Source organism: Nesoenas mayeri (assembly GCF_963082525.1).
Source record: "Nesoenas mayeri genome assembly, chromosome: 4".
NCBI classification, from domain to species: Eukaryota; Metazoa; Chordata; class Aves; order Columbiformes; family Columbidae; genus Nesoenas; species Nesoenas mayeri.
This window is the reverse complement of record NC_137540.1, coordinates 77,924,517-77,945,001: the sequence shown is the minus strand read 5'-3', so window position 1 is coordinate 77,945,001 and position 20,485 is coordinate 77,924,517. Positions and strand designations below refer to the sequence as shown.

General features: G+C 68.0%; 2 protein-coding genes across 2 annotated transcripts in view; one reads left to right on the top strand and one right to left on the bottom strand.

The window, feature by feature from the left end:
- LOC308040078 (dedicator of cytokinesis protein 2-like) overlaps positions 1 to 20,485 on the bottom strand; it is a gene marked incomplete at both ends in the record, with an annotated part of 67,270 nt that overhangs the window by 20,082 nt on the left and 26,703 nt on the right. The window contains 5 exons of the mRNA XM_080343888.1: positions 14,878 to 14,973; positions 16,418 to 16,489; positions 17,544 to 17,671; positions 18,542 to 18,648; positions 19,604 to 19,674. Of these exons, the coding sequence (XP_080200014.1) occupies positions 14,878 to 14,973; positions 16,418 to 16,489; positions 17,544 to 17,671; positions 18,542 to 18,648; positions 19,604 to 19,674 (474 nt within the window). The remainder of the gene's footprint in view (positions 1 to 14,877; positions 14,974 to 16,417; positions 16,490 to 17,543; positions 17,672 to 18,541; positions 18,649 to 19,603; positions 19,675 to 20,485) is intronic.
- On the top strand, positions 3,551 to 12,649 carry LOC308039936 (uncharacterized protein). Its single transcript, XM_080343693.1, has 3 exons — positions 3,551 to 5,227; positions 9,462 to 9,536; positions 12,249 to 12,649. Exons 1-3 carry the CDS (start codon positions 3,753 to 3,755, stop codon positions 12,454 to 12,456), a joined length of 1,758 nt encoding a protein of 585 aa, XP_080199819.1. The 5' UTR covers positions 3,551 to 3,752; the 3' UTR covers positions 12,457 to 12,649.

Sequence of the window (20,485 nt, the reverse complement as noted above, 5' to 3'; positions counted from 1 at the left end):
GCTCCTCTCCTGCCTCTCCCTTCGCCCTTTCCTGCCTCGCCCCTCTCGGCTGGGGATGATCCGCGCGTTGTCTCGGTGCCGGTGAGAGCCGGCGGCTGCGCGGGACCCGGGCCGGAGCGTGGCTCGTTGCTGACGGTCGCCGGATGGTTATGTCTTGAGACGTGCTGGTTAGGCGTCTTTAATCCGTCTAATGCGTGCCACGTTGCTTTCATATTATTCCGCTTGCTTTGTCGAAATGTCAAATGCCTCTCAGAAATCTGAGTCTGCTCCATCGGGGCTTTTACCTTCATCAACCAAACTTGGAAACTCATCAAACCAGACAGCAAACGGGTTTGATCAGCCGTGTTCTCCCGGGCCCCGTCCTGGCTGGGGTGGCTGGCGCGTGCTGCGACTGTCACGCTCCCAGCCCGGTCCCCCGGCCGCCTGGGGCTGGCAGCCGTGTCCCCCGGCCGGTGAAGCTGTCCTGAGAGCACGGGCGCAGGGCGCCTGGGGACCAGCATCAGCCACGGCACGGCAGCCAGGACAGGTCTTTAGCCGTGCCCTCCCTGCACGCCTTGTCCCCGCTGTCCCCCGGGAAAGGAGCCACGGCAGCCGCGAGGGACCGGAGCTGTGCGCCGGACACGTGGTACATTGGTGGGGTGGCCAAACACGTGTGGGCTGTGGGTGAGTGCGTGGCCCCGGGAACAGGGGCCGAGAGCCATCTCCCAGTGAATATGCTCGAGGATTCACTGCAGTAGGGCCCATCAGGTTCCACGGCGCTGGGCTGCACGTTCCTGGCTCCGTCCTGCAGCAGAACTCGGCATCAGCACTCCGAGGTACCGGCACGCTGCAAACCGCCCAAATTCGGCACAAATCCAACCGTGCCAAAAGGCATCCGCAGAGGGACGAGGGGAAGGTCCCAGCTCTCGGTGTCTGACATCCTCAGAGCTGTTCGTAGCTGTATAATCTATAGCCCTTCTCTGTGTCCTCGTGGCTCGTCTCCGATCTCTCCAGCGGCGCGGTTCGCAGGCACGGGCGCCTCGGCGGAGGCCCCACTGACCGACAGCGCCGTGTTCGCTGCGTGGCAGCGTCTCGCTGTGCCGCCAGCCGTGCCTCGGTGGGGTCCCCATCGCCTTGTGGGGCCGTGTCTGTGCTCGGGTTGTGCCAGGGGGGCTCCTGCCTCGTGCGCAGTTGCTGGAGCGGCTCCTGGAACCGTGTGCCCATTAGTGCTCCCGTTGAGGAAACCTCTGGAACAGGCTGGCCGCATGCCGGCTGCCCTCCGGCAGCACTCAGCCTGCTGCGCTGTCCCAGGCCGTGCTCAGGGGGTCAGTCTGGCATGGAGGGGTGACAGCCATGTCCCCTCTGCCACTGGGCACGGTGCCCTCGCCAGGGATGCTGAGCCCCGGCACCGGCCGTCGCTGCAGCGTGAGCGGGAGAGGTGACGCTGCGGCCATGGCCGGGCCTGGGGCCGGGCCGTCCCCGCAGCCCCTCGCTGTCCCCTGGGCTCTGCCCCGTCCTGCAGGGCTGCCCAGGCTGCAGCAGCACGGGGCAGGCGCTGGCTCCGTCCTGGAGCTCGCTCCGCCGCCTGTTGCTGTCCATACTAACGAGGTGGCCGTCCCTGCGCCGCGTCTCCGGCGCGTCCTGCCTCACAAGCATCTCCCGCTGTCTGGGCACGGCTCCAGGCTCGGGAGGGAGGTGCTGGGCGGCTGGCTGGTGCGTGGAGCAGCATCCTGACTAGCGCCGGGGGTGCTGGGTCAGGGGCTGGGGGCTGCGTCACCCGCGCTCCGCTGGGCTGGTGCCGGGCACCGGCACGGTCAGTGCTCGGGACCTTTGCTCCTCGGCAGCGCAGGGTGACTGCGGGTGCTGTGCTGATTCAGCAGGTTCCTTATAGGTGGAGTGAGGCGAGGGGGCCAGGGAAGCCAGCTGGGGCCGTGTGTCTGTCCGCGCAGAGGGCAGGAGGGCTGCGGGGCGAGCAGGCTCCGCTCCGTGTGCCCAGCGGGGTGCGGGGGCACCGGGGAGCAGGGGCTGTGCTGCGGGGCTGCGAGATGCGGGCAGTGGCGTGGTGCAAAGGCTGAGTCCGTAGCGCGAGGGGTCAGTCCGTGGGGCAAGGGGTGAGTCCACGATGTGAGGGCTGAGCCCACGCCATGGGGAGCCCCACGTTGCTCTGCTCCTCACCCGTGTCACAGGTACCTCTGGGTGTCTGCAGCTGTTGAACGCTGTGAGACCGAACCGCCGCGCGAAGCAGCGCTGCTGCCCACCGGGCACCCCGTGTCACCTGCCCTGTCCCTGCACCGCTTCCTAAAATGAGCGCTCAGGCTCTGCTGCACCTTGGGGGCATCCCAGCAGGGCTCCTGTGTGCACCCCGTGCTCCGCGGTGCGACAGGCCAGGGCGGTGTGGTGTGCCGGGGCAGCAGCCTTCCCAACCACAGCCCTGTGGCAAAGCCGGGGCCGAGCGCTGGAGAGAGCCCGGCAGTCGCCCTTCTCCGGGGCGGTGGAGGGAGCGATCACCATCTCACCGAAGTCACCGTGTCTGTTCTCCCTCCCAGCTGGTTCTCACGCACCCGAAGTGGCTCAGTGTCCTTGTGCCACGGTCTCCCCACGGCGCTGGTCCACCGTGTCTGCAGCCCCACCAGCCCTGCCGCACCCCCAGGGGGGTCCCGCGTGCCCACCCCAGCCGTGCCCCGCTCAGGACATGTCCCCTGTACCCAGTCTGGCCACATCCCACGTATGACGGGTCCCCTGTGCCCACCCCAGCCGTGCCCCGCTCAGGACATGTCCCCTGTACCCAGTCTGGCCATGTCCCACGTACGACGGGTCCCCTGTGCCCACCCCAGCCGTGCCCCGCTCAGGACATGTCCCCTGTACCCAGTCTGGCCACATCCCACGTATGACGGGTCCCCTGTGCCCACCCCAGCCGTGCCCCGCTCAGGACATGTCCCCTGTACCCAGTCTGGCCACATCCCACGTATGACGGGTCCCCTGTGCCCACCCCAGCCGTGCCCCACGCAGGTTGGGAGCCCCGTGCGCTGTCCAGCCCCCGCAGAGCCGGTGCCCCGAGCGCCCCGTCCCGCGCGCAGCCCCGCCGCCCCGCTCTGCCCCCGCTGCGCGCACCGCCCCGGCCGGACCCGCTATTTTTAACAGCTGCTTCTGCTTGGTTTGAGCTGTGAACTTGTAACGTGTTTATGCTAAAGGGGTTTCTTTTTTTTCCATCTCTTTGTGCTGAAGATGCAGCGCCAGAGATCAAAGCTTGTCTCTTCGCGTTTGGTGATGGCGGGGCTGGCAGCGCGGCACAGGCCAGCGGGGCAGCGGGCGCGTGGGGACGCCGAGGGGGACACTGCGCGGGGGATGCTGAGGGGGGATTCAGGGGGGAAACGCTGCGATGGGGGGCCGGGGCTGACACTGCTCTCTGTGTCCCTGCAGGTGCCAGGAGCCATGGGCAGGCACAGCCAGCGCCTGGTGCCGTGGGCCGCCCGCGGCGGGCGACGCTGAGCAGACAGACCATGGGCAGCCGGCGCCAGTGGGGGGGCCCAGCAGCGGGCAGGGCTGCGGGGGCAGCGAGCCGGGGGCTGTAGGGCCGGGCGGTGGCAGCATGCCCGGCGGCCCCTCGCCCCCCCGCGCAGCGTCCCCTCTCCGCGGCGGCGCGGGATGAGGCCGCCCGCTGCCCTGGACAGCTCCGGGGACGGGCGCAGCCCTGGGCTCCGGCCACCGGCGCCCGGCCCCCCTGCCCTGCCACAGCACCTGGCCGCAGGGCAGCGGCCCCGGGGCCCTGAGCCATGGTGAGCCGCGAGCCGCGGCCCAGCCCGGTCCCCGCCGGCGAAGGCGGCCAGGAGAAAGCCATGACGGTGCGCTCGGTGCTGCTCAACCGCGACTCGCCCGACATCGAGAGCCGCCTCCGGCGCCGGCGCAACCGCACGCAGCAGGTCCGTTTCAAGGACCTGGTGGAGGGCGGCGAGGGGCCCGCGGCCGCCCCCAGCCCCAACACCCCACGTGCCTCGCCGCCCCCCAGGGACGCCCCTGAGCCGGCGGCTCTCCGTGCCTCGCGGCGCAGCTGGCCCCAGGCGCAGCCGGGCTCGCTGACGCTGCCCATGCCCAGGAAGGCCTGCATGAGCACTGCCATCCAGACCTCCCCCAGCCTCCAGAAGCCCTTCCTGGCCCCCCAGCCCCGCAGCAGCAGCGCCTGCGACGTGGCCAGGGATGCGGTGCTGCTGGCTGCCCTGGGGAGTGCCCGGTGCCCAGGGAGGGCTGTGCCCACCGGCACCGGCCTCACTGTGCCCCCACAGCCGCCCGGCAGCCTTCTTGCCCGTGATCACGCCGCAGCCCAGCGCAGCGCAGCGCGCTGCCTGCCACCGCCCAGGGATCCCTGTCCCCCCTATCCGGGCACGGACGGGTGCCCCGCTGCCCGCTGCACCCCCCCGGCGCAAAGCTGCTCCCCAGAGCCATGCCCGCCACCCGCCGTCTGCGCCCGGCTCCGGGCGAACCCCGGGGGCAGCCACCGGGCCCCCCCGCGCCCGGCCTCGGTGCCCTGCGCTCAGCCCCAGCCGACCGCCCGGCCGCGGGGGCTTGGCCGCAGCGACTCAGAGCGGATCCTGCCCCGCGGGCGCCCGCCGCCCCAGCCCTCGCCGCCGCGCCGGCCGCCCGGCCCCGCCACGGACACCCACGGCCTCCGCCAGCCAGCTCAGGGCACCCCGCCACCCCAGCACCAGCTCTGCGGCACGCCCCGGGGGGGGCCCTGCTGCACCTCGCCAGCCCCCACGCCACCAGCACCGGGCTGGCACGGCTCTGCCACCGCCACGCCGGAGAAGACACCAGTTGCGCTCGGCTGCCGGGATCCCCGCGGCGCCTGCAGCCAGCTCCGTGCCGCCAAGCCCGGGCTCGGCCGCGCAGGACTGGAGGGGCCCAGGGAGCCGCTGCCCCCAGCCCCACCGGGTCCTGGCGGGGGGACGCACCCGGCCGGGTGGGCACCGGAGACGCCCCGGCACGGGCAGCCCTGCCTCACCGCCGAGCAGTCGGAGACGCTGCGCCACGTCCAGGACCTGCTGCAGCTGGTGGTGGCAGCCAAGGGACCACCGGCGGGGGACGAGGATGCCCAGACATCTCAGGGAGAGGCCCCGCGGGGGCCCGGGGCGCAGGGGGAGCTGCAGTCCCAGCTGCAGTCCCTGGAAGGGGTGCTGGAGACCAGCCAGCAAACCATCCGCGTGCTGCTGGACGTCATCCAGGACCTGGAGAAGAAGGAGGCCCAGCGGGACGGGTGAGCAGGGGACCGGGGACGCTGATGTTTGGGGGGGCAGATGGAAAACGGGGGGGGGCCCTGCCAGAGATTTGGGTGCTGCTGCCCCTGGGTGCCAGGAGCCACCGTCCATGCGTGTGGCACCGTGTCTCGGTGCAACGCCTCACCCGCCCCGGCTTGTCCTGCTTGTGCCCGGGGCGCCCCCCCAGTGCCTGGGGAAGGTGCAGGGGTGCAGGCCAGAGGACAACAGGCGCTGGGCCCCTGCCCGGCTCCGGTGCAGCTGCTGTGCCCACGTTGGCTGTAACTGAGGCACCGGCAGAGCTGCCCCTGCCCTCCCAGAGCGGCGCTGGGGGGACGGGGCCACCGGAGTCCCTGGTCCTAGACAGAGGTGACGTGGAGCATCCCTTGCCCTGTGGGCAGAGCCCTGGGCACCGGGACAGGAGTGCTCGTTAGACTGGCAGCTCGTTAGTTTGGCCTCACAGACTGAGGGGGCCCCACCCTGCTGGAACACCGAACTTGGCGCGTGCCACAGTGGTGTTGGTGTCTGGTTTGGTTTTGGGGACATGGGGTGGCATGCGGGGGATATCTGGACTTGCCAGATGGGCGGCACTGGGTAGTCCTGACCCGGTGCCTGTGCACGTGTTTGTTTTATCTAAAACAAATGACTGCTAAGTACTCCCTTCCAATTAGGGATGATAAAGGTGACCGAGAGCGTGTGAGCCCACGAGGTGTTCCAGCAGGGCGGGCAGCACCGCGGTCCCCCCGGCACAGGCTGCCCAGCCACGGGCACAGCCCGTGTGTGCGGCACAGCCGGAGCCACCGGCAGCCCTGGGGCACCGGCTCCCACGGCCCTTCCCGGTGCCCTGCGTGCCCGCGTCCCGCTCGCCTCTGTTCCTTCCCCGGCCGCTGCTGCCCGGCGCGGCACAGCCGGGCTCTCCCGGAGAGCGTGTTCAGGGCCGGGTCCCGTTCTCCTGGGCACAGGGGCAGCACCAGCAGCCCGGCGCAGCCCGGCGCCCCGGGGTGCAGCACCCACTTGTGTTCCTGCGCCCGCCGGGCTTAGCAGAACAGAGAGCTGGCAAAGCATTGCTGGTGGGCAAGCACCGCGGTGCTGCTGCCGCTGCAACGGGAGCCGAGAGCAGTGCCGGGGCCGGGACTGACGTTTGCTGCCCTGCGGGGGCACCTGCCGAGCGGGGCCCGCGGGGGCGCAGGGTGCTCCCCTGGTCAGGACTGAGCTTGTCTGCTCCGGAGCGGCTTTAGCTTCACTGCAGGCAGATTAATTAAGATCCCAGCTCCATATACTGTTGCAGTCAAATGAGCAAACAAGGTGCCCGGAGACATAAGGGATGGGATAGGAAATCACATCAAGAATTATCCGCGTGTCCTGGTGCTGCGGAACAGCGCGGCCTCGTTTGCCGCGGGTCAGCGTCTTGCAGCCGCGCGGCGGCTCCGGGGCACCCGCTGTGCACCAGCGCGGTGCTGCCAGCCCCGACACCGCTCACGGTGCAACGTGTCCTCACAGGGTCCCGGCGTCTGCTGCCAGCAACAGCCCCCACCGAACACCCACCCGAGCGCCAGAGCTCATCCTGCTAGACATGCACAGCTCCTACAGCACCAGATACCCGCACACACGCGTATTTATCTCCCTTCTCTCTATATATAAAAGGTATCATGATCTAATTTATGTGCTGGGAGTATAATCCCAATTGTAATACGTAATTTGGTGCATTAAAAGACCTAGTTTCCAAGGGCTGAGAACAATCGTGATCAAGGTCAAGTAACAGGGAAAGATTTAAGCAGGAAAATGTGACTGCTATGTGGGGCACGGGGGTGCCTGCTCAGCGGCCCCAGGAGAGCAGCCTGCTTGGCCCGAGAGGGAACAGAGACGGGGGCTGCAAGGCGCCCAAAAGTGTCTCACAGGGCCCTTGTGTGCAGCTCCGAGAGCAACCAGCGTCGGGCACCACCGGGGAGCGCCCGCCGGCACTGCCGTGGTGCCGGGGGCTGCGGGGGCTCCTCGGCACAGCCCCGCACAGCCCCGGTACCCGGGGGGCTGCAGAGGCACAAGTCAGGTCAGAGGCTGCTGAGCAGGGAGAGGCGCTGGGACCGTTTTCCCGGAGCTGGTGGCTCTGTGCCGGCAGCGGGAGCTGGGCCGGCCGCGGCACAGGGGCTGCCAGCTCGGGAGCGCCGGGCTGGCGCTGCAGCTGCCGGAGGTTTGCTGCCCGTCCCGGCGTCAGGGGCTGCAGCCGGGGACGTGCGGCACTCCCAGCGTGGCAGGAGCTGGGACGTGCCGCGGGCAGCCCGTGGGGACACCGAGAGACACGTCGCGGCACTGTTTGAGGTGCAGATACCCGCTTCTGTAGAGCTCTGCGGGGAGGACTGCTTTGGGCTTGAGCTGGGCTTTGGGGCTCGTCAGCTGGCGTCCCATGCACCTTCCTTGGCACAGGATGCTTCTCTGATGTGAGAGCATCAAAAAGAGATAAATCCCGAGTTTGGCGTAGGCTGGAGATTAGTCTGGCCCATCTCCCTTGCCCATCTGTCGGGCACTGCTGCCTGGGCCGCGCACGGGCCTTGTGCCGCCCACGGTCCCGCTGTCCTGTGGCACCGTGTGGGGAGATGGCTGGTGACCCAGGGTGGCCGCGGGCAGGAGGAACAGCTCTGGGTGCAGATGAGAGGAGGCGGGAAGGGTCTGGGGCTTTGGCTGCGCCTGTGTCTGCTTTGCAACCAGCTGCGGAATCTGCGGAGCCGAGAGGCGCCACGCTTGACCCGGCACCAACCGGCACCGCACCGGGGAGCTGGATCCGGGGAGAGGAGCTGGATCCGGGGAGAGGAGCTGGATCTGGGGAGAGGAGCAGGATCCGGGGAGAGGAGCAGGATCCGGGGAGAGGAGCTGGATCCGGGGAGAGGAGCTGGATCCGGGAAGAGGAGCTGGATCCGGGGAGAGGAGCTGGATCCGGGGAGAGGAGCAGGATCTGGGGAGAGGAGCTGGATCTGGGGAGAGGAGCTGGATCCGGGGAGAGGAGCTGGATCCGGGAAGAGGAGCAGGATCCGGGGACAGGAGCTGGATTTGGGGAGAGGAGCTGGATCCGGGAAGAGGAGCTGGATCCGGGAGAGGAGCTGGATCTGGGGACAGGAGCTGGATCTGGGGACAGGAGCTGGATCCGGGGAGAGGAGCTGGATCCGGGAAGAGGAGCTGGATCCGGGGACAGGAGCTGGATCTGGGGAGAGGAGCTGGATCCGGGGAGAGGAGCTGGATCCGGGAGAGGAGCTGGATCCGGGGAGAGGAGCAGGATCTGGGGAGAGGAGCTGGATCCGGGAGAGGAGCTGGATCTGGGGAGAGGAGCTGGATCCGGGAGAGGAGCTGGATCTGGGGAGAGGAGCAGGATCTGGGGAGAGGAGCTGGATCTGGGGAGAGGAGCTGGATCCGGGAGAGGAGCTGGATCCTGGGACAGGAGCAGGATCTGGGGAGAGGAGCTGGATCCGAGGAGAGGAGCTGGATCCGGGGACAGGAGCTGGATCCGGGGAGAGGAGCTGGATCTGGGGAGAGGAGCTGGATCCGGGGAGAGGAGCTGGATCCGGGGAGAGGAGCAGGATCTGGGGAGAGGAGCTGGATGTGGGGAGAGGAGCTGGATCTGGGGAGAGGAGCTGGATCCGGGGAGAGGAGCTGGATCTGGGGAGAGGAGCTGGATCCGGGGAGAGGAGCTGGATGTGGGGAGAGGAGCTGGATCTGGGGAGAGGAGCTGGATCCGGGGACAGGAGCAGGATCCGGGGAGAGGAGCAGAATCTGGGGAGAGGAGCTGGATCCGGGGACAGGAGCTGGATCCGGGGAGAGGAGCTGGATCTGGGGAGAGGAGCTGGATCCGGGGAGAGGAGCAGGATCCGGGGAGAGGAGCAGAATCTGGGGAGAGGAGCAGGATCTGGGGAGAGGAGCTGGATCTGGGGAGAGGAGCTGGATCTGGGGAGAGGAGCAGAATCTGGGGAGAGGAGCAGGATCTGGGGAGAGGAGCTGGATCTGGGGAGAGGAGCTGGATCTGGGGAGAGGAGCAGAATCTGGGGAGAGGAGCAGGATCTGGGGAGAGGAGCTGGATCTGGGGAGAGGAGCAGGATCCGAGGAGAGGAGCAGGATCTGGGGAGAGGAGCTGGATCCTGGCTCTCTCTGCTGGAGCACGAAGCCGGGATGCAGCTGAGGGGCCTGGGGGTGCTGGGGGTACAGGCAGACCCGCAGGGTCTCCAGGCTCATGGCACTTGTGCTCTGTTGCAGGCGACACTCGTACCGGACAGGACAGGACATCGCCAACTGCGGGACCTGCCGGGACTGCGCCTGCATCATCTACAGGTGAGAGCCGGCTCTGGCACCGCCGCGCACATGCGGGACCCCATTCTCCTCCACCCACAGGCTGCTGATGTGGCTGCGAGGTGGTTTGCGAGTCCTGGGGACCATGCTGGGGAGGGAGGGGACCCACCTGCGCCACATCTCCTGTCCCTGTCGCCATCCCCTCATCATTAGAAAGACCTGGAGGTACTAGAGGGAGTGCAGAGAAGGGAACGGAGCTGGTGAGGGGCTGGAGCACAAGTGTGATGGAGCGGCTGAGGGACCTGGGGGATCAGCTGGAGAACAGGAGCTGAGGGGAGACCTTCTGATCTCTGAACTGCCTGAAAGGAGCTTGGAGCCAGGGGGGTCGGGCTCTGCTCCCCAGGAACAAGCGCCAGGAGCAGAGGAAACGGCCTCGAGTTGCGCCAGGGGAGGTTGAGGTTGGATCTGGGAACAATTTCTTCCCCAAAGGGCTGTGGGGCATTGAACAGGCTGCCCAGGGCAGTGCTGGAGTCACCATCCCTGGAGGGCTGGACAGACGGACATGAGGTTCTCAGGACATGGGGCAGGGACAGGGTGGGTTATGGTTGGACTGGATGACCCTGAGGGTCTCTTCCAACTGAAATGATTCTATGGTTCTGTGATCTCCTGACCCTGTGCCCCCTCTCCTGACCCTGCCAGGCTGTGGGTGCAGCCAGTAGGTACCAATTTACCAGAGAAAGGCCTTTGCCAAGACCCCCTCGCCTGCCAGGAGATCCCGTGGGGCTGGAGGGAAGACGGCAGCACCTGTTGTGCCAAGACACTTGGGTGTGGAATGCAGGTGCAGCCCCAGGGACGAGGCACTCACCAGCACTGCGGCAGCGCAGGGGGACCTGTGGCCAGGGCGGAGCAGGGGACACACTCCCGTGTTTTGGCCGGGACCGCTGGTCCTGGGCTCTGTGGCAGCAGGTGCCGAGCAGCCGGGACGGACCGTCCCCAGGTGGGTGCTGCGCCAGGGCAGGTGGACGGGGATGGCCCTGGAGCCAGAGCAGAGCCGGGCGGCGCTAGGGCAGGGCGGCTCGGCTGCCCGTGCGGGGCTGCTCCCGCGCAGCAGCGCGCTCAGAGCCGCGCTCAGAGCCAGGCGGGGCCGGGAGCCCGGCTGCAGCAGGGCACAGCCACAGCTGCCGTGCCAGCGCCACGGCAGGCAGGACGGTGACGCCGCCCCGTGCACGGCAGCAGCCAGCGGGCGGGACCCCTGGGCACCCGGTTTGGGGGCGTGGGTGCCACTGTCCTCGGCACAGGGCTGGGGGACCTCAGCTCCAGCCTTCACGCAGGGTATGAGGCGCTCTCCTCTGCTGCCCTCGCTCCTCGTTGCCCGTTGGTCTCGGGGAAAGGCACCACGACCCTGGTGCCCTGCCTGTGCAGGAATCCGGGGTGTCCGCGCCCCCCGGCTGCGCAGCCCCTCAGCTGCCCCGCGCGCGTGCGGCGTGGCCAGGCGTGTTCTCCTGGTGCTGTTAACCAGGGCTGGGCAGCGTGCAGGGCTGGCGCTGGGCAGCACTCGCGGTGTGTGCACAGGCGGTTGTGCCGCTGCCCCCTGGGCTGTTGTGTGTCTGTGTGACAGGTTCGTCCCCTCCCCCGGTCCCCTCGGTCTGGGGGTGCCCCGGCCCCGCGCACCAGCCCCTCGCAGCCCTGCACCCTGCGCTGCCGCCTCCCCTCTCTCGTTCTGCGCCTGTTGACACCACGACCCCCGCTGCAGCTCGGGGGGCTCAGCGCTAATTGGGACTGACAAGCCTGTCTCCGCACGGCACCACAGCGGGGAGACATGTCACATCGGGGGGGTGGCTCCTGTCATTGCCAGGCTCCCGCTGGGGGCTCCCCCGGGCTTCGCTGCGTCCGGTGACGGGGAGAGGCGCCGGTGGGACACGGGACATGGGGAGTGGGGGCAGGACCGGGCTCGAGGGCAGCACGTCCAGCACCCGCCTCCGGGTCACCCGCAGGGAGGGCGCAGAGCTGCCCACCCCGCGGTGTCCCCAAGCCCTGCTCTGTGTCTGCGCTGGGGACTCGGGTCCCTCCACATGCTGCCCCCACTAAGGGCTTGGCCTTTGTCCCAGAGATGGCTGTGACAGTGTCCCCACAGGGTGAGGTGGCGGGAGGTGGCAGGTGGTGATGGGAGGTGACAGGAGGTGCCAGCATGCCACGCAGGGCACTGTGTGCAAGGCGGCTGTGCCACGTGCGTGGTCCTGGCACACGCGGCAGCACCTCGCTGATGCGATGGGAAGTGGCTGGTGTGGGGACGTGGAGTGCTTTCGGGTGAGGACACAGGCGGCACGTGGCCCCGGCAGCCAGCCCACGCCACGGGTGCTGCGGGGACACCGGGACTCCGGCACTGGCAGGAAACCGGGGGGTGACACAGCCCCCCTTGCGCCCCCAGACCCAGGGCCCCAGCCTCTCACGTCACCAGGGTGTGACAGGCACAGCCCTCGAACCACCTCCCGACACCGCAGCCAGCGCTGGGCACAGGACGGGTGGCAGCAGCAGTGGGACGAGATGCCCTGTCCCCAGGGATGCGCAGCCCTGCCCTGGGGTGCCACGGGGGTCCCACAGACCCTGGCCGTCCCTGTCCCCAGCGAGGGCACGCGGCGGCTCCCGGCCCAGCACGGGCAAAGTCACAGCCGTGCCTGTGCCGGGGCGCGGGCGGCGCGGGGCCGTGGCGGGGGCGCGGTGACCCCGCTGAGCTGTCCCCTCGTCCCTGCGCAGCGTGGAGCACGACTTCCGGCAGCAGGAGGGCCGCTTCCAGCGCGTGCTCAGCCACATGGAGCCGCGCGCGGCGCCCGGCTCCCCCGCGGCCGCGCCCGGCTCCCCCGCGGTGCCCGCGCCGCCCCGGCAGGACCTGTCGCCGGTGACGAAGCTGCCGGCTAAGCTGGACGCCAAGAAATCCCGGCGCAAGTGCTTCTGGTTCCTGTGAGGCGGCCGCGCCGCGGCCCCGTCCCAGCACTGACCCCCTGCCCGCCTCCTCCTCTCCCTCCGCTCACGGTAGGGTTTGGGTAGCACCAGCTTTTATATTTTTAACCGGTCGGTTTGATGTTCTGAAGCCCCCGTGTAAATAAGCCAAGGGGAACAACAGCTGTATTAGCGAGAATTCAATAAATTCTACAGAGACGCTATTTTTGTTACACCCTCTCCCAGCTGTGCACTTCTGTTCTGGGGGAGGGGCTCGATGAGGAGGGGGCCAGCAGCCCTTCCCTGCCCATGGGCGCTCACAGCCCTCGGCGAGAGCAGCCTCGGGTGTCCCCATGGCAGCCGCAGCCCTGGGGCCAGCCTGTCCCCGCACCCGCTGCAGGGTGACCGGGGGCAGCCAGAGGCAGCGGGAAGTGGTGGGGTCTCTGCAGGACCCGGGCTGGGGGAGAGACCGGACCCCGAGCGCCCCGGTGGGTGGGCGGGCTGGGGAGTCCGGGGACAGGGCTGTCCTTCCAGCCGGCATCTGGCGCCGATGCCGGGAGCGAGCCCTGCACAGCCCGTGCCGGGTTTGCCACCGCTCCGGTGGCTGGAAACTCCCTCCCTGGCTGCAGGATGCGCTGGCTAATTACAGGAGAAAGAAATTAGCAGCTCAAATACTCCAGCCTCTGCAAAGCTGCCCCGAGGAGAGAAATTCAGTCTCGTTTTGCCGAGGTGTGGGATGGGAGCAGCTGCAGCAGCAGGCAGCGAGCGCACACCCTGCGCGGTGCATCCAGCGCGGCCGCCGCAGCCTGCGGTGTGCCCGGGGCCCGCGGTGCCCAGAGCCCGGCCCTGGCACCGGGAGACACCACACGCATGGGGCACCGGGGCTCCCAGCACAGGAGCTGCCACGGCTGTGCCAGCGGGGCCACCAGCCTCGGAGAGGGGACATTGCCCGGCCTCCTCGTGCCACAGCAAACGACCATTGCAGCCACAGGGTCCGGCAAGGGGGACAGAGGACGGGAAGGTTTGGCCATGGCGTCGCCAGCTGGTGCCCTGCACTCTGGTGCCTCCAAACCAGGAGACTCGCAAATGGAGGAGCCAACGTGACATTAAAGCAGCTGCCACAGGCAGACACAGCACAGCCGGCGCTCCTTGTGCTCTGGCTTCCCCCGGCGCTGAGCAGCGTGGGCGCGGAGCCTGGCAGCACAGCGACGCAGACGCCACCCGCACGCGTCCCAACGGGTCACAGGCGGATCCCGCCCCAACACCGAGAGCTCGCCATGCCCGGCACAGCCCCGCGGCGCAGCCTCGGCAGCAGGGCCAGGGCACGTCTGGCGCAGCGGCTCGGCCTGGCCACGAGGCACCTGTGCCCGGGCACGTGCCAGGGACTGCACCCACCGGCAGCTCCGCTGGCAACGGAGCGCGTTGGCGGGACACGCACGGAGCCGGGCAGCCTCGAGGGATAACGCTGCCGTCCTGCCCGCCTCATCGCCCCCTTGAGCCAGGACGTCAGTAACAGGAACAAATCCAGCATGGCAAACCTGCAGGCTTGGCCCAGGAGGGCTCAAGCAAAGGGCTGAGCTTTCGGATGCCGCTTCGGATGACCACACCTCCCCAGGCACGGCGTGGCACGGCGCGGTGTTCCCGCAGCGTGGCTCTTCCCTGCAGTATGGCACCGGGCTTCCCTGCGGCATAGCATTTCCCTGGCACAGCACAGCATTTCCCTGTGGCACAGCACTTCCCTGGCACGGCACAGCGTTTCCCTGTGGCACAGCACAGCGTTTCCCTGCGACATGGCACAGTGGTTCCCTGCGACACGGCACAGTGCTGCCCTGCAGCACGGCGCTTCCCTGGCACGGCACAGCGTTTCCCTGCGACACGGCACAGTGCTGCCCTGCAGCACGGCGCTTCCCTGGCACGGCACAGCGTTTCCCTGCGACATGGCACAGTGGTTCCCTGCGACACGGCACAGTGTTGCCCTGCAGCACGGCGCTTCCCTGGCACGGCACGGCATTTCCCTGCAGCACAGTGTTTCCTCACTGCCCACCCCCGGCTCACCGAACACGGTGGGACCACTCCTCAGTGCACCAGCTCTGCCACGTCCACCGCGGCGTGCCCACAGCCCCTTCCCTCCTGCACGGCGGGATCCTCACACGGGGGCAGCGGCTCTGCCTGGAGCTGCGGCTGAGCCGCGCTCGGATCTGCTGCCCCCCGGGGGTGGGGGTCCCGGCACAATCCCCCCGCCTGCTCTTGGCGTGTAAATTTGTGACGGTTCACCGGGTCCAGTCCCTTGTTTCCAGGAGAACACAGCCCAGACCCCTCCGTCTGCTGCCCACATGGCCTCCATGCACCGCAAACACCCGCCCGCCCGCCCCGGCTCCAGCCCCGCTCCCGGCTCGGCGCAGCGCGCGGCAGTGACGATGACGGTGACGGTAACAGTGACACTCACCCGCAGCGCATTCTCCCGCTCCAGGACGATCAGCCTGCGGTTGACAGTGTGCAGCAGCCGCTCCAGGATCAGCTGGACGTGCTTCTTCACCTGCACCTGCAAGGCACGAGGTGTCACAGCCGGAGCACCCCGCACGGTGCCACGGGAGGGCACGGGTGGCAGCACCATCACCGCAGCCACGGCCATCGCCCCGGCGGCACAGCGCTGGCACGTGGCCCCCGCCCCGCCGGCACGGGTGCTGACAGGCTGGGCTGGGGCCCTGGCAGCACCATCGGCCCTGCGGCACTGCCGCGGTTAGCGCGGGTCACCAAAAACGGCAGGCGAGGAGGGGGAGACGTGTTCACAGCGACTCTTGGCAGAGGAGCCGGGATGGGGACACGGGGTCCTGGGCAGCCGGGGAGCCCCGCGCAGGGGGAGCAGCTCTGCTCCGCGTGGGACGAGCCCTGTGCCCGGGACCCTCGGCCGGGGGACCAGGCGGCTCTGGTCCGTGCGGTGACGCTGCCAGGAGGGACAGGCCGCGGCGCCTCGGGAGGTGGGAAATCACGAGCTGACTAAAGATTCATCATTTATGTGAAATAACAGCACAAAAGACTTGTCCGCACCAGCACAGCCGGTGCAGCCTGTTCTGTCACCGCGGGGGTGGCAGCACCACCGCTGGAGCTGAGCAAGGTGACGCTCTCCGCTGTAGACATGGGGCTCGGGGGCTCTGCACTGCTCGGGCTCATACACCGCCCTGGGGACAGCGGGACAGCTGGGGACAGCGGGACAGCTGGGGCTGGCAGCACCCGCAGGAGGCAGACAAAGGTGGGGTTCAGCTCCTATGACTTGAAACTGGAGCAGGATCCTCCCCCATGAGCATCCTGACCATCCTTTCCTTGAGGGCTATTTTAGGTCAAAACGTTAAGGCCAAAAGGAGACATTTCAACCCAATTTCCAAGCTTTCCCATCCCCGCCCGGGCTCCCAGTGCCACGGAATTCCACAAGCCCTGTCACACAGCCCTGAGCCTTCCCATGTCAGCCCGAGCACCCACAGCACCGGGGCAGGATCCCGCACGGATCACCGCCGGTCACGCTGCGGGGGTCACCGGCTGTCACCGCTGCGCTTGACCCTTCGTACAGGGCTCCCAGCACCGCAAACGCACGGTCTGTCCTCCCGGCGCTGGGGAGCAGCGAGTTCCTGCCAAGAGCGGACGCTGCTGGGCGCCCCCGCAGCCCCCAGGGCCACGAGCCCCCTTGCTCCTTGCGCGGAGCCGGAGCAGCGCCAGACCGCCCCGCGGCACGGCACCAGCGCTGCGGCGCAGGACTGCGGGCTGCGCGCAGACAGCGCAGGACAGGACAGGGACGCGGGGCAGGTCACCACATGCCAGAGCCACACAGACCCCCGCCCCCTCCCCGACCCTCCCCGGCCCAACCCTGTCACTGCAGCATCCCCACCAGCTCCGAGTGACCGCACAGGGATTGTCACCGCAGCAGTGCAGACAAGCCTGTCACGAACACGCAGGGGCACCCGGCTCCTTCCCACCCGCCACGGGGCACTCACCAGCTCCGCGTCCCCGCGGTCCCTGTGCCGTCCCTCGCCGGCACCACGCTGCGCCCGCAGCTGCTCCGCTCGCTGCAACACACAGCACCGGGACATGGGGCTGGCGCCCAGCACGGGGGACCCTGCCCCACCGGAGGCCACCCAGGACACGTGACATGGGGCAGCCAGGCCCCCGCAGCAGGGCTGTGCCGGTCAGACACCCCATGAGCCCCACGGGTCACCAGGGCCTCTGGTTTTGGTGCCCCATGACGCGGGAGAGTCCTGTGGGCAGTGCAGGACAGGCGTACGTGGAGCAGTGCAGGACAGGCGTACGTGGGGCAGTGCAGGACAGGCGTACGTGGGGCAGTGCGGGGACAGGCGTACGTGGGGCAGTGCAGGACAGGCGTACGTGAGGCAGTGCAGGACAGGCGTACGTGGGGCAGTGCAGGACAGGCGTACGTGGGGCAGTGCAGGATAGGTGTACGTGGGGCAGTGCAGGACAGGCGTACTTGGGGCAGTGCAGGACAGGCGTACGTGGGGCAGTGCAGGACAGGTGTACGTGGGGCAGTGCAGGACAGGCGTACGTGGGGCAGTGCAGGACAGGCGTACGTGGGGCAGTGCAGGACAGGTGTACGTGGGGCAGTGCAGGATAGGCGTACGTGGGGCAGTGCAGGACAGGCGTACGTGGGGCAGTGCAGGATAGGTGTACGTGGGGCAGTGCAGGACAGGTGTACGTGGGGCAGTGCAGGACAGGCGTACGTGGGGCAGTGCAGGATAGGCATACTTGGGGCAGTGCCCCCGGCCTGTCCCTGCCTGTGCCCCCCTCCTGTGCCCACAGAGCGGGGACAGCAGGGGCACGGCCGTGCACCCCCTTTTTCCCAGGGCCGTGCTGTCCTTGGCTTGGTGGCCCCTTCCCCACCGCCGGGACTGATGGAACTCACCACACACCAGCTGAGGGGCAAATCCAAGGGGCTTTGCCCCGTTTGGGGCAGGTTCTCACTGGGAGGGGCACCAACAGTCCCATCCTGGCCCCAGCCACCCCGTGGCCAGTGACTTGTGCTCAGTCCCACTCGGAGGGGCTCAGGCAGGTGATGAATGAGGTGACAGCTGGGGAGGGCAAAGGAGCGGCAGAGCAGACGGGCGTTACCTTCTGGGCCCTGTACAGCACCTCCAGGATGCTGCTGAGCAGCTCGATGCAGGCGTCCTCCTCCTCGCCCCTCTCGATCAGCTCCCGCAGGACGGGCACCGCTGTCTGCAGCAGCAGCTCCCGGCACTCTGGGGACAGGTGGGACACACGGGGCTGGCGGGGGTGTCAGCACCTCCCAGCACAGCAGGGGACCCAGACGAAAGGGACCAAGAGGACGGACAGGACCACAGCACGCCTGGGCTGGGCTGCGACCCACGCACATGGAGCTGCCAACATGCACCCTGCATGGACCCTGCATGGGACCCCGCATGGACATGGAGCTGCCAACGTGCACCCTGCATGGAGCCTGCATGGACCCTGCATGGACATAGAGCTGCCAATGTGCACCCTGACCCTGCATGGACCCTGCATGGAGCCTGCATGGAGCCTGCATGCACATGGAGCTGCCAGCGTGCACCCTGCATGGAGCGTGCATGGACCCTGCATGCACATGGAGCTACCAGCGTCCTCGGGGGGAGCAGGTTTTGGGAAAACACCAGAGCTGGTGGGCAGGTGTTACACTGTGACCTCCCCTCTCTGCTAAAGTGAACTCAGCCTGAACAGCCTCCTCTGGACCGCCCCTGCTCCAGCTCACACCCCTGGACCTGTCCCGAGCCGGCCCGGCGGGGCCCCCGCTCCGTCCTCCGCTCGCACAGCGACCGCCTTCACAGGGCCGGTTTGGCTTAAACAGCGGCTGTGTCTTTCAAAACCTTTTCTCCAACTTGTTGAGATTGTTTAAGTCCCGAGTCTGCCCCCAGCACCCCCGCGGTCCCTCCTCTCTCGCAAGGCAGAATTCACCCCGTTTGCTCTTTTCTCCGTCACCCACGTCCCTGCTGAGACACCCAACAGCCCCGGGAACCTGCTCCACCAGCCCCTCCGCTCTGGCAGCCCCCGACACCGCCCCAGCGACCCCCGGCGCTCCCGAGGGCAGCAGCACCGGGACCCCGCTGTCCCCTCACCGTAGGACTGGAAGACCTTGCTGGTGACGATGTCGCGCAGGGACTGCAGCTTCTGCTTCAGCAGCCGCTGGGGCGGCAGGTTCCCGATGAAGTCCCGCAGCAAGGCCCTGCGGCCGGGAGAGGGGTTAACGAGCGCTGAGTTAATGAGGGGTAAAGAGCCCCGCTCGCTCTGCAGCCCCGTTCTGCTCTGGGAAGGGAAACCCAGCCCCCCCGCCTGCCCTTGTCCCAGCTGGGTGGCATCAGCCCATGTCCCCACTGGCCACCCCAAACAGGGGTCGCTGTGGGACGGGGTTGCTGCGGGGTGGGGTCACTGCGGGACGGGGGTCACTGCGGGATGGGGGTCACTGCAGGATGGGGTCACTGCAGGATGGGGTCACTGCGGGATGGGGTCACTGTGGGATGGGGTCACTGCGGGATGGAGGTCACTGCAGGATGGGGTCACTGTGGGATGGGGTCACTGTGGGATGGGGGTCACTGCGGAATGGGGTCACTGCGGGATGGGGTCACTGCGGGATGGGGGGTCACTGCGGGACAGGGGTCACTGCGGGATGGGGTCACTGCGGGATGGGGGTCACTGCAGGATGGGGTCACTGCGGGATGGGGTCACTGCAGGATGGGGTCACTGTGGGATGGGGGTCACTGCGGAATGGGGTCACTGCGGGATGGGGTCACTGCGGGATGGGGGTCACTGCGGGATGGGGGTCACTGTGGGATGGGGTCACTGCGGGATGGGGGTCACTGTGGGATGGGGGTCACTGCAGGACGGGGGTCACTGCGGGACAGGAGTCACTGCGGGATGGGGTCACTGCGGGATGGGGTCACTGCAGGACGGGGGTCACTGCGGGACAGGAGTCACTGCGGGATGGGGTCCCTGTGAGACAGGGGTCACTGTGGGACGGAAGGCTGAGGGGCTGCAGCAGACACAGGCACAGGCACAGGCACAGGCACGGGCACGGGCACAAGCACAAGCACAAGCAGAGGCACAAGCACGGGGACAGGCATGGGGACAGGCATGGGCACAGTGCAGAGCAGGGCCGGGGGTGCGGGGCGACAGGACCGTACCCCAGCACCGAGGAGTCGAGGATCCCGAACACGTCCCCCAGCATGGACGGCACGAACTTGAGTGCCGCTCCCTGCGGAGACACGAGGGTGCCCTGCGCCGGTGCCCGGGGACAGACGGACGCCGCGTGGGCAGGGAGTGACCCTGGCTGCGGGTGCTGAGCCGGCACCCACCCCCTTCGCCCGCTGGTCACAGCAGCTGCCAGCCTGTCACCCATCGCCGTCCCCAGGAGGGGACACCGGGCCAGGAGCCACCTGCACCTGGCACTGCCACTGTGCCACAGCCCGGCCATCGCCGGGCAGCCGTCCCTGCGTGTCCCTGCGGAACCGCGCGACCCCGGCACGAGCGCCGGTCCGGGCGCGCCGCCCGCGGGCATTTCCCGTAACGCCCTGCGCGGCCGCCTCCAGGACCCAGGGCCGGGCCCCCGGGGAAATGCCCATCCAGCAAGACAGCTCTGCACTTGAAACTCCTTTTTAGAACAGAGAAGATATATTTTAAGGAAATGAAAAGTAGTTATTTTAGTGAACTTACGCAATGCTAATTTTAAGTCAGAACGCAGTGCAAAGTCAAGCAGTTGTTAGTCTCGCCTGTTATGTCAGTTATCTCAGCCTGTCACATTCACAACTTCAAAAAGTAGCAGCTAAATTTGACTTTTGTTATTAAACTCCATGCTGAGTACGGCTGCACTGATTAACGTTAATTACCCTGCCTGCTCCGGCGGCCGAGCGGCCCGCGGCCGGCCCGCGCTCCGCGCTGCAAAGGACCGCGCTCGCTTCTTAAACCAAACCAGAATGCATTCCCATTCCTGGGGACTCCTCTGGTGCTACAAGACTTCTCCGTACCGGCACCCAAGAGGGCGTCCTGCAGAAACCCGGCCCGGCTTT